This window comes from Hyperolius riggenbachi, chromosome 3, assembly GCF_040937935.1.
Source record: "Hyperolius riggenbachi isolate aHypRig1 chromosome 3, aHypRig1.pri, whole genome shotgun sequence".
NCBI classification, from domain to species: domain Eukaryota; kingdom Metazoa; phylum Chordata; class Amphibia; order Anura; family Hyperoliidae; genus Hyperolius; species Hyperolius riggenbachi.
In genome coordinates, this window is record NC_090648.1 from 82,814,061 (window position 1) to 82,827,414 (window position 13,354).

The 13,354-nt window shown below is 46.4% G+C and overlaps 1 protein-coding gene across 1 annotated transcript in view; it reads right to left on the bottom strand.

Moving 5' to 3' along the window:
• LOC137561023 (kelch repeat and BTB domain-containing protein 8-like) overlaps positions 1–13,354 on the bottom strand; it is a 36,018-nt gene that overhangs the window by 17,064 nt on the left and 5,600 nt on the right. Inside the window, exon 2 of the mRNA XM_068272236.1 lies at positions 7,461–7,566. Coding sequence (XP_068128337.1) covers positions 7,461–7,557 — 97 coding nt within the window. The 5' untranslated portion in view covers positions 7,558–7,566. The remainder of the gene's footprint in view (positions 1–7,460; positions 7,567–13,354) is intronic.

The window sequence follows — 13,354 nt, forward strand, 5'->3', positions numbered from 1 at the left end:
ATTGTGGTAATGTGCAGATACACTGCTGTAAGTTACACATAATACAGGTTATGGTGAGGAGGTATGAAGTGCTGCATCTGGGGCCGGCAAAGTGTAACATCTCACCTGTGACTTTCCTCACTAGCGGAGATTTCAGCCACAACAGGTGTGCAAAACGATCTCTCCCCTTACCTAAGGTATATGAATATTCCGAATACTGAACTCAACAGTATATGTAACATAGAAGTAAAGGTATTGAAGTGAATCTGAGATGGGGCCAAAGAAAAAATGTATACATACCTGGGGCTTCCTCCAGCCCCCTCCGGCCTAAACGCTCTCTTGTCATCCTGGATCCTCCGCAAATTGACCCGGAAAGTCCTCCGGTCCGGGGCATACTGCGCATGCACTGCCCGGCCACACCCCTTACTTCTGCGCAGGCGCAGAATGCTCCCCACGTTGGATGCGAGACGGGGATCGCGCTCAGCTGAATGGCGCCTGTGCCGACAGGACGAATTACCTGGGTCAGCTACGGAATAAGCGATCTGGATGTTGGGGGCTGTAAAATACACACCAGTGGGCACCACAGGCTCCCACTGCTCCTCCACGTCACCCCCGCAGAGCAGCACATGACAAAACACAGATAAGTTATAACCAGAAAATCCTTCAGTTGGGGCAGTCCATGCGCAGTCCGTCCAGGAGTGCTACCCTGTCTCGATCCCGTTGCCAGTAGTGTACCGCGCAGGCGCTGAATGCTACAGGCGACGTGAACGCGGTGGGGGCTTACGCGCGGCCGGGCTGTGCATGCGCACTTGGCTCCAGACGGGAGGACTTTCCAGGGCCAAATTTGGGTAAATGGAGAGGAGGAGGACTCCGTGGGAGCGATCAGGCCGGAGGAAGCCCCAGGTATGTATAGTTTATGGCTAATCCCCCATCTTAGGGTTACTTTAAAGAGGAACTTCAGCCTAAACAAACATACTGTCATTAAGTTATATTAGCCGTGTTAATTAAAATAGAGAGGTAATATAATCTCTTACCCACCCTGTTTTAAAAGAACAGGCAAATGTTTGTGATTTCATGAGGCAGCCATCTTTTTGGATGAAAGGAGGTGACTGAAGGCCGGATTTATCAAAGCATTACTGACCGTTTTTTCTTCTAAAACTGTTCTAACCAGCAGAAGTTCCTCTGCATGATAGTAAGAAACTTCTCAAATCCTACGTAATAGCGGCAGTCTAGTGTAGATTTGTTCCAACTGTCCTGATCACTCCTCCCAGCTGCTAGGCAACGAGAACAACAACATCAGAAATCCCATCATGCTTTGCACAGCATCAGGGGAAAAATGCCCGGGCAGTTCGTCTTTGATTGGGCAAAGCTTAGCTTCTGTATAGCAAAAATTAGGCTTTGGTAAGATAAACAAAGTTCTGATGCTGTGAAACTGTCAAAGAAACATTAAGCCTTTTCAGTGCTGCTGAGCTGATTTTTAGTCTGAAGGTTCACTTTAAGTCCTGTACACACACTTGAGTGATGTCACCCGATGGGGATTGGGACATAATTCCTCGGGCGATATCGCTGAGCCGAGACTGTACAGATGTGGAGTCAAATGAACAGACTACACGGGATGCCAGAGGACCGACGGAGTAGCACCGATATGATGTCACATAGTGGGCAGGGCAAGCGGCTACGGTGATCCGCCTGGCAGATTGCTGTTTGAGCAATGGCCTCTGGCTGCTGTACACACGCCAGATTATCGACAGAGGGGGCTGTTATCGGCTGTCTTAGCTAACTGTAATCTAGTGTGTGTGCGGGGCTTACATTTTGGTTAAATAATGGGGAGTAAATGCTTGCTGCACACTTGATTATAGAAAGTCAATTTCTAGCTTTTAATATCTTTGGAAATGTGAATGCTAGCTCACGCTTGACGCTCGTCCCTTGTCCTGACTAATATAATTTAAAGGGAACCTGAAGTGAGAAGGATATTGAGGCTGCCATATTTATTTCCTTTTAAGCAATACCAGTTGCCTGGCTATCCTGCTGATTCTCTGCCTCTAATACTTTTAGCCATAGACCCTGAACAAGCATGCAGCAGATCAGGTGTTTCTGACATTATTGTCAGATCTGAAAAGATTAGCTGCATGCTTGTTTTTAGTGTTATTCAGACACTACGGCAGCCAAACAGATCAGCAGGGCTGCCAGGCAGCCGGTATTGTTTAAAAGGAAATAAATATGGCAACCTCAATCTTCTTGATGCTTCAGCTTCCCTTTAAGACAGGGGTGTCAAAACTTTTTAAGCCAAGGGCCATATCGCTGTTCTTGAAAGTGCTAGTCGGGTGAACTAATGAAATTAAACTTTTTTTTTTGAGGGGGGGGGAGGGTCGGATAGTTATGTTGACTAATCTGAGATATAGCAAAGAAATGAACAGCGCTACTTAAAAACAGATAAGTGCCTACCTGCAAGAGAGTGCAAGCCCCACTTGTGGGATAAAATATACCCCCAGCATACACATAACCTGTCTACCACTGGAGGATGTTGGTTTCCTGTAACAGCTTGCATGAAACTTGTTAAGTACTTGTCCCTCCCACTGCGGAGAAGTCATCCCCCTTTGGGAGGGGACCTAACACTAACTAAATCCTAACCTATGCATATGCATAGCCTGGGATTTAGTTAATGTTAGGTCCCCTCCCAAAGGGGGATGACTTCTCCGCAGTGGGAGGGACAAGTACTTAACAAGTTGCATGCAAGCTGTTACAGGAAACCAACATCCTCCAGTGGTAGACAGGTTATGTGTATGCTGGGGGTGGATTTTATCCCACAAGTGGGGCTTGCACTCTCTTGCAGGTAGGCTCTTATCTGTTTTGAAGTAGCGCTGTTCATTTCTTTGCTATGTACTAATTTAATTCATTTTTGGTCAGCTGCTCCCGTTAGCAGCCTTGCTTTTGGTGTATATGCAGAGCTTCTGTTTGGGTTCAAGGTGCGTTTGCAGTTTCTGGGGGGGCTCAGCGCACCTCTGATTGTAGGCCATTCGGAGGCGGCCTGGTGATGTGCTGATCCACCTTTTGCGTAATCTGAGATATGCCCGAGACATTTTTTACAAATTAAACATTTCCATGGGAAATGTGTACAGTGGCAGCTGCTAATCAGTGGCTGCTACTGCTGCTGGCATAGTGGTGACTGCTAATCAGTGGCTGTTACTGCTGCTGGCATAGTGGTGGCTGCTAATCAGTGGCCGTTATTGCTGCTGGCATAGTGGCGGCTGCTAATCAGTGGCTGTTACTGCTGCTGGCATAGTGGTGGCTGCTAATCAGTGGCTGTTACTTCTGCTGGCATAGTGGTGGCTGATAATCAGTGGCTGTTACTGCTGCTAGCATAGGCGGCTGCTAATCACTGGCTGCTACTGCTGCTGGCATAGTGGTGACTGCTAATCAGTGGCCGTTACTGCTGCTGGCATAGTGGCGGCTGCTAATCAGTGCCTGTTACTGTTGCTGGTAAAGTGGCGGCTGCTAATCAGTGGCTGTTACTGCTGCTGGCACAGTGGCGGCTGCTAATCAGTGGCTGTTACTGTTGCTGGCATAGTGGAGGCTGCTAATCAGTGGCTGTTACTGCTGCTGGCATAGTGGAGGCTGCTAATCAGTGGCTGTTACTTCTGCTGGCATAGTGGTGGCTGATAATCAGTGGCTGTTACTGCTGCTAGCATAGGCGGCTGCTAATCACTGGCTGCTACTGCTGCTGGCATAGTGGTGACTGCTAATCAGTGGCCGTTACTGCTGCTGGCATAGTGGCGGCTGCTAATCAGTGCCTGTTACTGTTGCTGGTAAAGTGGCGGCTGCTAATCAGTGGCTGTTACTGCTGCTGGCACAGTGGCGGCTGCTAATCAGTGGCTGTTACTGTTGCTGGCATAGTGGAGGCTGCTAATCAGTGGCTGTTACTGCTGCTGGCATAGTGGAGGCTGCTAATCAGTGGCTGTTACTGCTGCTGGCACAGTAGCGGCTGCTAATCAGTGGCTGTTACTGCTGCTGGCATAGTGGCGGCTGCTAATCAGTGGCTGGTACTGCTGCTGGCACAGTGGTGGCTGCTAATCAGTGGCTGTTACGGCTGCTGGCACAGTGGCAACTGCTAATCAGTAGCTGCTACTGCTGCTGGCATAGTGGTGGCTGCTAATCAGTGGCTGTTACTGCTGCTGGCACAGTGGGGGCTGCTAATCAGTGGCTGTTACTGCTGCTGGCATAGTGGAGGCTGCTAATCAGTGGCTGTTACTGCTGCTGGCACAGTGGCGGCTGCTAATCAGTGGCGGTTACTGCTTCTGGCATAGTGGTGGCTGCTAATCCGTGGCTGTTACTGCTGCTGGCACAGTGGGGGCTGCTAATCAGTGGTTGCTACTGCTGCTGGCACAGTGTCGGCTGCTAATCAGTGGCTTTTACTGCTGGTGGCACAGTGTCGGCTGCTAATAAGTGACTTTTACTGCTGCTGGCACAATGGCAGCTGCTAATCAGTGGCTGTTACTGCTGCTGGCACAGTGGCGGCTGCTAATCAGTGGCTGTTACTGCTGCTGGTATAGTGGCAGCTGCTAATCAGTGGCTGTTACTGCTGCTGGCACAGTGGCAGCTGCTAATCAGTAGCTGCTACTGCTGCTGGCATAGTGGAGGCTGCTAATCAGTGGCAGTTACTGCTGCTGGCACAGTGGCGGCTGCTAATCAGTGGCTGTTACTGTTGCTGGCATAGTGGCGGCTGCTAATCAGTGGCTGTTACTGCTGCTGGCATAGTGGCGGCTGCTAATCAGTGGCTGTTATTGCTGCTGGCACAATGGCAGCTGATAATGAGTGGCTTTTACAGTGGCTGGCACAGTGGCGGCTGCTAATAAGTGCCTGTTACTGTTGCTGGTAAAGTGGCGGCTGCTAATCAGTGGCTGTTACTGCTACTGGCATATTGGCAGCTGCTAATCAGTGGCTGTTGCTGCTCTTGGCATAGTGGTGGCTGCTAATCAGTAGCTGTTACTGCTGCTGGCATATTGGCAGCTGCTTATCAGTGGCTGTTGCTGCTCCTGGCATAGTGGTGGCTGCTAATCAGTGGCTGTTACTGCTGCTGGCATAGTGGTGGCTGCTAATCAGTGGCTGTTACTGCTGCTGGCATATTGGCAGCTGCTAATCAGTGGCTGTTGCTGCTCCTGGCATAGTGGTGGCTGCTAATCAGTGGCTGTTACTGCTGCTGGCATAGTGGTGGCTGCTAATCAGTGGCTGTTAATGCTGCAGGCACAGTGGCGGCCGCTAATCAGTGCCTGTTACTGTTGCTGGTAAAGTGGCGGCTGCTAATCAGTGGCTGTTACTGCTGCTGGCACAGTGGTAGCTGCTAATCAGTGGCAGCTGCTTATCAGTGGCCGTTACTGCTGCTGGCATAGTGGTGGCTGCTAATCAGTGGCTGTTACTGCTGCTGGCATATTGGTGGCTTCTAATCAGTGGCTGTTACTGCTGCAGGTACAGTGGCAGCTGCTAATCAGTGCCTGTTACTGTTGCTGGCACAGTGGCGGCTGCTATTCAGTGGCTGTTACTGCTGCTGGCATAGTGGCAAATGCTAATGAGTGGCTGTTACTGCTGCTGGCATAGTGGAGGATGCTAATCAGTGGCTGTTACTGCTGCTGGCATATTGGCAGCTGCTAATCAGTGGCTGTTACTGCTGCTGGCATAGTGGCGGCTGCTAATCAGTGGCTGTTACTGCTGCTGGCATAGTGGTGGCTGCTAATCAGTGGCTGTTACTGCTGCTGGCATAGTGGTGGCTGCTAATCAGTGGCTGTTACTGCTGCTGGCAAAGTGGCAGCTGCTAATCAGTGGCTGCTAGAATAGTGGTTGATAAACTACAGGTGAACAATAGGGCGAGGCAAAGCGGCGACACAAGGTGGCTCCAGCATCCGGCAACATAGCTACGGCCTGCAGACCGTATGAAATTAACAAGGCTTGGCTTTGCCCCCCGGATCAGACTTTGGACATGCCTTATTTAAAATTGCACTATGGCAGAAAATTGTAAAATTTAAAATATGTGCAAACATGTACAAGTAAGAAGTATGTTTTTTCAGAGTAAAATGAGCCATAAATTACTTTTCTCCTATGTTGCTGTCACTTACAGTAGGTAGTAGAAATCTGACAGAAGTGACAGCTTTTGGACTAGTACATCTCTTCATAGGGGATTCTCGGCAAGTCTTTTATTCTTTATAAAGATATACCTTAACCACTTCGCCATATCTGGACGCATATATCCGTCCAGATAGGCAGTGGTGCTGCAGCCGTGTGGTGCGCGCGATCGGGCGCGCGCTCCCGCTGCCCCCCCGATCAGTGAATGGGAATAATTCCCATTCACCGATCTAAATCCCCGGCAGAAATACCGACGCTTTCTTATCAGAGAGTGTGGTATTTCTGCCCCCAGGAAACTTCTTCTCTTCTTTTTAGTTCCTAGATGCGACATCGTTCGCATCTAGGAATTTTTTGAATGTGGCCATCTTGTGGCCAAATAGTAAACTGCACCCACATACCAGTACTGAATAAAAAAATACATTACATTACATCTAAAATTGGCTATTTACCTCCCAAACTAAAATTACCCAAATACAGTTTTGTATTAAAAAAAAAATAAAAAAAATTACAATTAAAAAAAAAAAAAAACTACATAAATAGTTACCTAAGGGTCTGAACTTTTTAAATATACATGTCAAGAGAGTATCTTATTAAATTTTTTAAAATTATAAGCTTGTAAATAGTGATGGACGCAAATTGAAAAAATGCACCTTTATTTCTAAATAAAATATCGGCGCCATAAATTGTGATAGGGATGTAATTTAAATGGTGTAATAAGCGGGACAAATGGGCACATAAAATGCATGGGTTTTAATTACTGTAGCATGTATTAATTTTAAACTATAATGGCCAAAAACTGAGGAATAATGATTTTTTTCCATTTCTATCTTAATCTTCCTGTTAAAATGTATTTACAGTAAAGTGTCTCTTAGCAAAATGTACTACCTAAAGAAAGCCTAATTAGTGGCGGAAAAAACAAGATATAGATCAATTAATTTTGATAAGTAGCGATAAAGTTATTAGCGAATGAATGGGAGGTGAACATTGCTCGGATGCATAAGATTTTCGAAGCTGTAGGCTGAAGTGGTTAAAAAGGATTTAAACAATGATGCTGGCCAGCTTCCCTGCTCGCTACACAGTTTTTTGGCAGTTTGACAGAGCAACTGCCATTCACTAAGTGATTTTTTCCATGAGATTCCCCTATAAAGAGGTAGACTAGTCCAAAACCTGTCACTTCTGTCAGATTTCAACAACCTACTGTAAGTGACAGCAACATAGGAGAAAAGTAATTTATGGCTCATTTTACTCTGGAAAAAAAATGTACTTCTTATTGGTATATGTTTGCACATATTTTAAATTTTAGTTTTTCACTGTAGTGCCCCATTAAAATGTATTTTCATAGTGGTGTGTTTCCTTATCCACAATACCTTGTATTACAGCATATTGTAGAGTCCCTTCATCCTCACTGGAGAATTCTGCATCGTCATCCGTGCACCATAGAGGGGGGTTACAGGATTCCTCCATTGCGGGTCTCTGCACAATATACAGAAACATGGGAACATTAACAGTGTAAAGGAACAAATGCCAAACCTGAACTTGGCCCTCTATTTGCCCCCAGGAGCCGCCTGACCCCAAGTGTGACCACAGACAGTAAAACATAGTTCAGCACAATCTGCTGCTGCACAAAAGACTCCTCAATTTGCCAACAGTTTCCATTCACAAAATATCCATTAGGATATTTCTTTAACTGAATCCGGACCGACGCAGTACGAATTTATGTCCCTGACTGGACGTAGACTGTACATCGCATTGACCGCGCATATCCGCCATTTACGCTGCTCTATCCCTGTCGCAGTTTGCTCGCCCTGCTGTCTTTATGACGGAAGAGCACTGTGAGCCGGGCAGGAGCCGTTTTCATTGGATTACATTGATTGACAGGGTCAGGAGCCAATGAAAGTGGCTCCTGACCGGTTAGAGACGGCAGAGAGTGGAGCCTGTGGTGGGAAAAGAGCGACGTGACTGGCAGATTTTTGTGGCGATTCGTCGGGAAGCGCTGTTTTACTGTACCAGCAGCCTCTGGTCCTTAGGGGGGCAGAGGCTGCTGGTAACAAAGTGGTTAAACTGGCATTAACAAATAGTTTTGAGCTGCACTGTGCAGTGGCGTAGCTGTGGGCCCCGAAGTTTTACATTGGGGCCCCCCCCAAACAAACACTCTATACATAGCAACCGATACGGCGCACCAAAACCTGCCAATGGCTACTACAGTGTCAGAGGTACAAGAAGGGGATGGGGAACAGTTTGTTAATGATTACTGCTATTCAAAATATCTATAGAAGTGATTATTATGAGCACAGGACCAATAGAGAGCTAATACTGAAGTTGAGGGAGGGCCCTTCGGGGCCCCTCTGGACCAAGGGCCCCGATGAGGTCGCAACCTCTGCAACCCCTATTCCTATGCCCTGGCACTGTGAAATATGAATGTAGGGAGAGGAGAGTCAGCTGATTCAGTTCCCAGCGTCCCAGCAGGTAGCTGTCCTGTGGAAAGAATTAATAGAGGTTTTATAATTCATTGTGTATACATTTTATACTACTATGCTGCTATAAGAATCATTCCAATGTAATCAAGCCAGCGTGTTAGAGTGATGCTTTAAGAATAGGATTATAGTATTGTTTTAAGAATTATCACAATGTAACCAAACAAATATGAATTTGGAGTTCAGTTACTGTTGCCAAGCCTGCTTTACCTACAGAGTGACCTTCCATCCCCCCTCCAAAGAACAAGGGAGGATCCAGGAGGCAGCCTGAACCATATTCCAGGGCTGGCTCTCTCTGAGGTCATATTGAGGAAAAGAAACTTATCTAGAAGTCAGCCATAACCTGAGGGCTAAAACGAAAGTCATCCTACAAGAAATTATACTAAAGTCTTTTGAAGGACACAGGGGGCCCACCCCGCCAGGAGGTGCAAGCGATCACTTTGCCAGTGATGATTGGACTTACAGAAAGAGACTTCCTAAAAGGCGGAATATATTAGCAGGGGGTATAAAAAAAATAGGCTAAACAAAGAAAACACACTTTTCCTTGTCAGTGAGGCTAGCAGTTAGATTTGCTGTCTTTGCATGCTGGCATATGGAAAAGTCCTTAAACAAGTTTGTTAGACTCTTGTGCATAAATGGGGCAGAGTACAGGCAAGATCAAGGCTACTGATGATGACTATGTCATGCGCAGATTAAACAAAAAACTGGGTAAAGTATTGCAGCCTGTGGAGAAGTAAGTATGGGTTTTCAGAACATCTGCATCCCTAGAGTTGTAAGAAACTTGTATTACAAATTAAGTGTGATGCTCAAGGTGATGAGAAGTTAGAAAGTCAATATGGTTTAAAAGAAGCTCAAAGATGGCTACTAGAGGCATATACAAGGCAGGGCCAAGTCAAAACATTTTGGTCAGGAAAGGAGAACAAAGACTTGGAAGTGGTACCCTGCACCCCATGTCAGAATCCTCAGAACCCTTCCCCAAGTCCAAGATCAGCCCACAAAAGGTTGATGGAGCCTCCCAGACAGATAAAATGAAACATGAGACAAAAGGAGCGGATATAGGTGACTTAGTAGCTAGATTGGTGGAGGTTTTCAATAGACATAGTGGTATGACTCCCCATATGAATGACGACTTAAGACTCGCTATACATAGGGTCTTGGCAAGTGTTTGACACAGCATATGGTGAACCATAGAACTTGCAGACTGACAGATTTTACCCAACATCCTGAATGTGTGATCAAAGAAAAGGGGAAGAAGGGGAAGAAAGTTGTCACATAGGTTTATGATTGCAGTGATGATGAAAATGATGGTATGTGAATGACGGTGGGTGCTACGCACGCCCACAAAAGTGCAGATCCAAGGTATATGAAGGTTGCAGAGAACGTGGAGAATGTTTTGTATGTGGGGTCATCTGGTCCGACAGTGTCCTGACAGACACCAAGGTACTAAGTGACGAGGTGTGGGTAAGGGTACCGAAATTGTGGAAATCGCTACAAACTTGAGGTCACCCAGTTGTGGGCAAATGTTTAAGTGAAATTTTTTGGTGGTGACAGGAGTGTGAAAATGGAGACAGAAGGCATAGTTTAACCAGGGGTGGTGTAGGTGTGTAAAGTCGGGAACTCAGGGAGGAGATTTTACCACCAGATCCCCTGGGAGATAAAAGCATCTAACAAGGAGGAGAAAAGAGCCTAAAGAGGAGGGTTCCCCTACCAGTGAGAGTTGTAAATTACTGTTTGTTGTCTGTATGATTTTAGTAGTTATGAGAGGTCTGTAAATGTTTTTATAATCTGTTTGTCTGATGTTTTGTTTGAAGTTTGGAGATCTAAAAGCGATTTTCATTGCTGTGTGCTTGTCTGTTTATGTATGTCAGTTATGTTGGGTTGTGTTTGCAACAATGTTTTTCTGAATTCTGTAAAATGTTACATGTATAGTTTGCGAAGTGGAGAGAATTCAGGAGCATGATGTATGCCAGCTGTGAAAATGACAGGCAGACGTACTAATTTGTATGAACCTTTGTTTGAAGATCTACAGAAGTTTGCCTGGTATAATGCTGCGTGGAGAAGTGTGTAGTCCACATCCACATTCCTAAGGTGAGGTCAAGGAGGGATGTGGACTACTGCTCCCAGCGTGTATTCTAACACTATGCAGATGTGGTGGATCTTGTGTATGCAGACAGAAAGAATGATTCGGAGTGTGCATGCAGCATAACAAGAAGTGTATTTGATAATTATCTGGGTAATGCAAGTAAACTAGATATTTATTAATAATAATAATAATAATAGTAGTAGCTGTTATGCCCACAGTACCATCACCAGTTATAAGGACAAATATGATGACTTTTCCAAATACAATTGATTACTGTAGAGTATGGATTATTGACTGTTCAATTGTCATACGACTAAACATTTATATTTAATGGGTATGTTGTGGGAAGTAGAGTGGAATGACCTCGATGGGACATTTTAAACACCACACTGTTCCATCTGATGACAGACTGCAGAGAGTAATGCATGACTGTAGTTTTGTCAGAAGCGGAGTGACAAGATGAAGTCTATCACTCCGTTTCCCCCCCTCCTCTTCCTAGGGTGGCCGGATTTGGGCCGGACAGTCCGGTTTTTGGACTGCTTGTCCTCCGTCCGGTGCAAGGCCAGGACGGACGGGCAAATGTCCTCCTTCCTGGACTGCCTGGCCTGATCTCCATCTCCGCACCACGGGAAAAGGCTTCCCCAACCGACGCAAGTTGGCCCGGCTGACGGGGGGGGGGGGGGGGTGGGGAGGAGCAGACGACGCGAGCCAGGCAGCCGCAGCCATACTCAGCCAGCCTAGGCCTAAGAAAGCCAGAGCCAGCAGTGTGAGTGCCGCCACGCCACCCGCCCGTGGTCACCGTCACACAGACACAGCCAGAGCCTCTCTGAGAGATGCAGCCACGCAACCAGCACAGTGAGTGCCGCCGCCCGCCGAGGTCACAGACAGCCAGAAGTGTGTGAGTGCCGCTGGGGAAATCTTCTGCCAATGAGATCGCATTTGCGGGGAAATCTTCTGCCAATGAGATCGCATTTGTGGGGAAATCTTCTGCTAATAACATTGCATTTGTGGGGAAATCTTCTGCTAATAACATTGCATTTGTGGGGAAATCTTCTGCCAATAACATTGCATTTGTGGGGAAATCTTCTGCCAATGAGATTGCATTTGTGGGGAAATCTTCTGCTAATAAGATTGCATTTGTGGGGAAATCTTCTGCTAATAAGATTGCATTTGTGGGGAAATCTTCTGCCAATAAGATTGCATTTGTGGGGAAATCTGCTGCCAATGAGATTGCATTTGTGGGGAAATCGTCTGCTAATAACATTGCATTTATGGGGAAATCTTCTGCCAATGAGATTGCATTTGTGGGGAAATCTTCTGCCAATGAGATTGCATTTGTGGGGAAATCTTCTGCTAATAACATTGCATTTGTGGGGAAATCTTCTGCCAATGAGATTGCATTTGTGGGGAAATCGTCTGCTAATAACATTGCATTTGTGGAGAAATCTTCTGCTAATAACATTGCATTTGTGGGGAAATCTTCTGCCAATAAGATTGCATTTGTGGGGAAATCTTCTGCTAATAACATTGCATTTGTGGAGAAATCTTCTGCTAATAACATTGCATTTGTGGGGAAATCTTCTGCCAATAAGATTGCATTTGTGGGGAAATCTTCTGCTAATAACATTGCATTTGTGGGGAAATCTTCTGATAATAAGATTGCATTTGTCGGGGAAATCATCTGCTAATTGGACTGCCCCAGCCACGTCCCCGCGGATCGATTACCGTTCGTCTTCGCTCGATTCCCTGCCATTGTCCGCCGGCGGGGATCGAGTGGGCGGGGAGGTCGAGCAGCGTGATCGGACCAGCTGAATATTATTCAGCTGGCCGGATCAGCTGCTCGATACACGGTACAGAAATGTACAGTGTATCCCCAGCATAAGACACACCTTACATAACACACTACATCCCACTGACCTACTAACTTCCCAAAACTAACTTCCCCAACAAAGTGATGGATAAGTGGGTGGGGGCAGGAACTCTACAAACGAAGTCTGCAGTATGGGTGGTGTGTACCAGGTTCTGCATATTCCATGTTATATTCAGATTAATTGCAGTTATGACACATGGGTTTTTACATGTGTCAACAGGAGGGATGGTAGCTGAATTAGACAGTGGATTAACACCAGATGAAAAGAAATTGTTATCTTGTGAGATATTGCTTGTGAAACAATACAAATTTCCTGATTTTGATACACAGGAACAGCCCCCAGATGAGTGGGAACTGGCAGATAACCTGAGGCACACCCGCAAGCACCAAACACGTTATCCAGGCCCAATACCCACAGAAAAGGCAGGACAAGGGAATCAAGAAGAAGCCGTGGTTTTCCCCAAGGTGGAAAGGTCCCTACCAAGTACTTGCCAATACCCCTACTGCTGTCAGAATAGCTGAAAGATCAACCTGGGTTCACATAAGTCATTGTAAGAGGGCACATATGAGCCTTCCAAACCTGAATTAATTGAAGGTCCGGAGCCACATCCTGTCACAGGCACCTATATAAAGCTTCAGTTAGCCAGGGTGGAGACAGGAACGACTGGTGGAATACTAAGGCTCAGGGTGACAGGAACATTTGCTTGAGCCCTGGTCAAAAAAGTGCTTAGTATTGGGAGGTAAAAGTCAGTCATTTCCCTCCAACAACAGCAGCCGAATCGAACCTGCTCTGGTAGGTAGGGACAAGCAATGGCAGACAGGGTAATAGGGGAG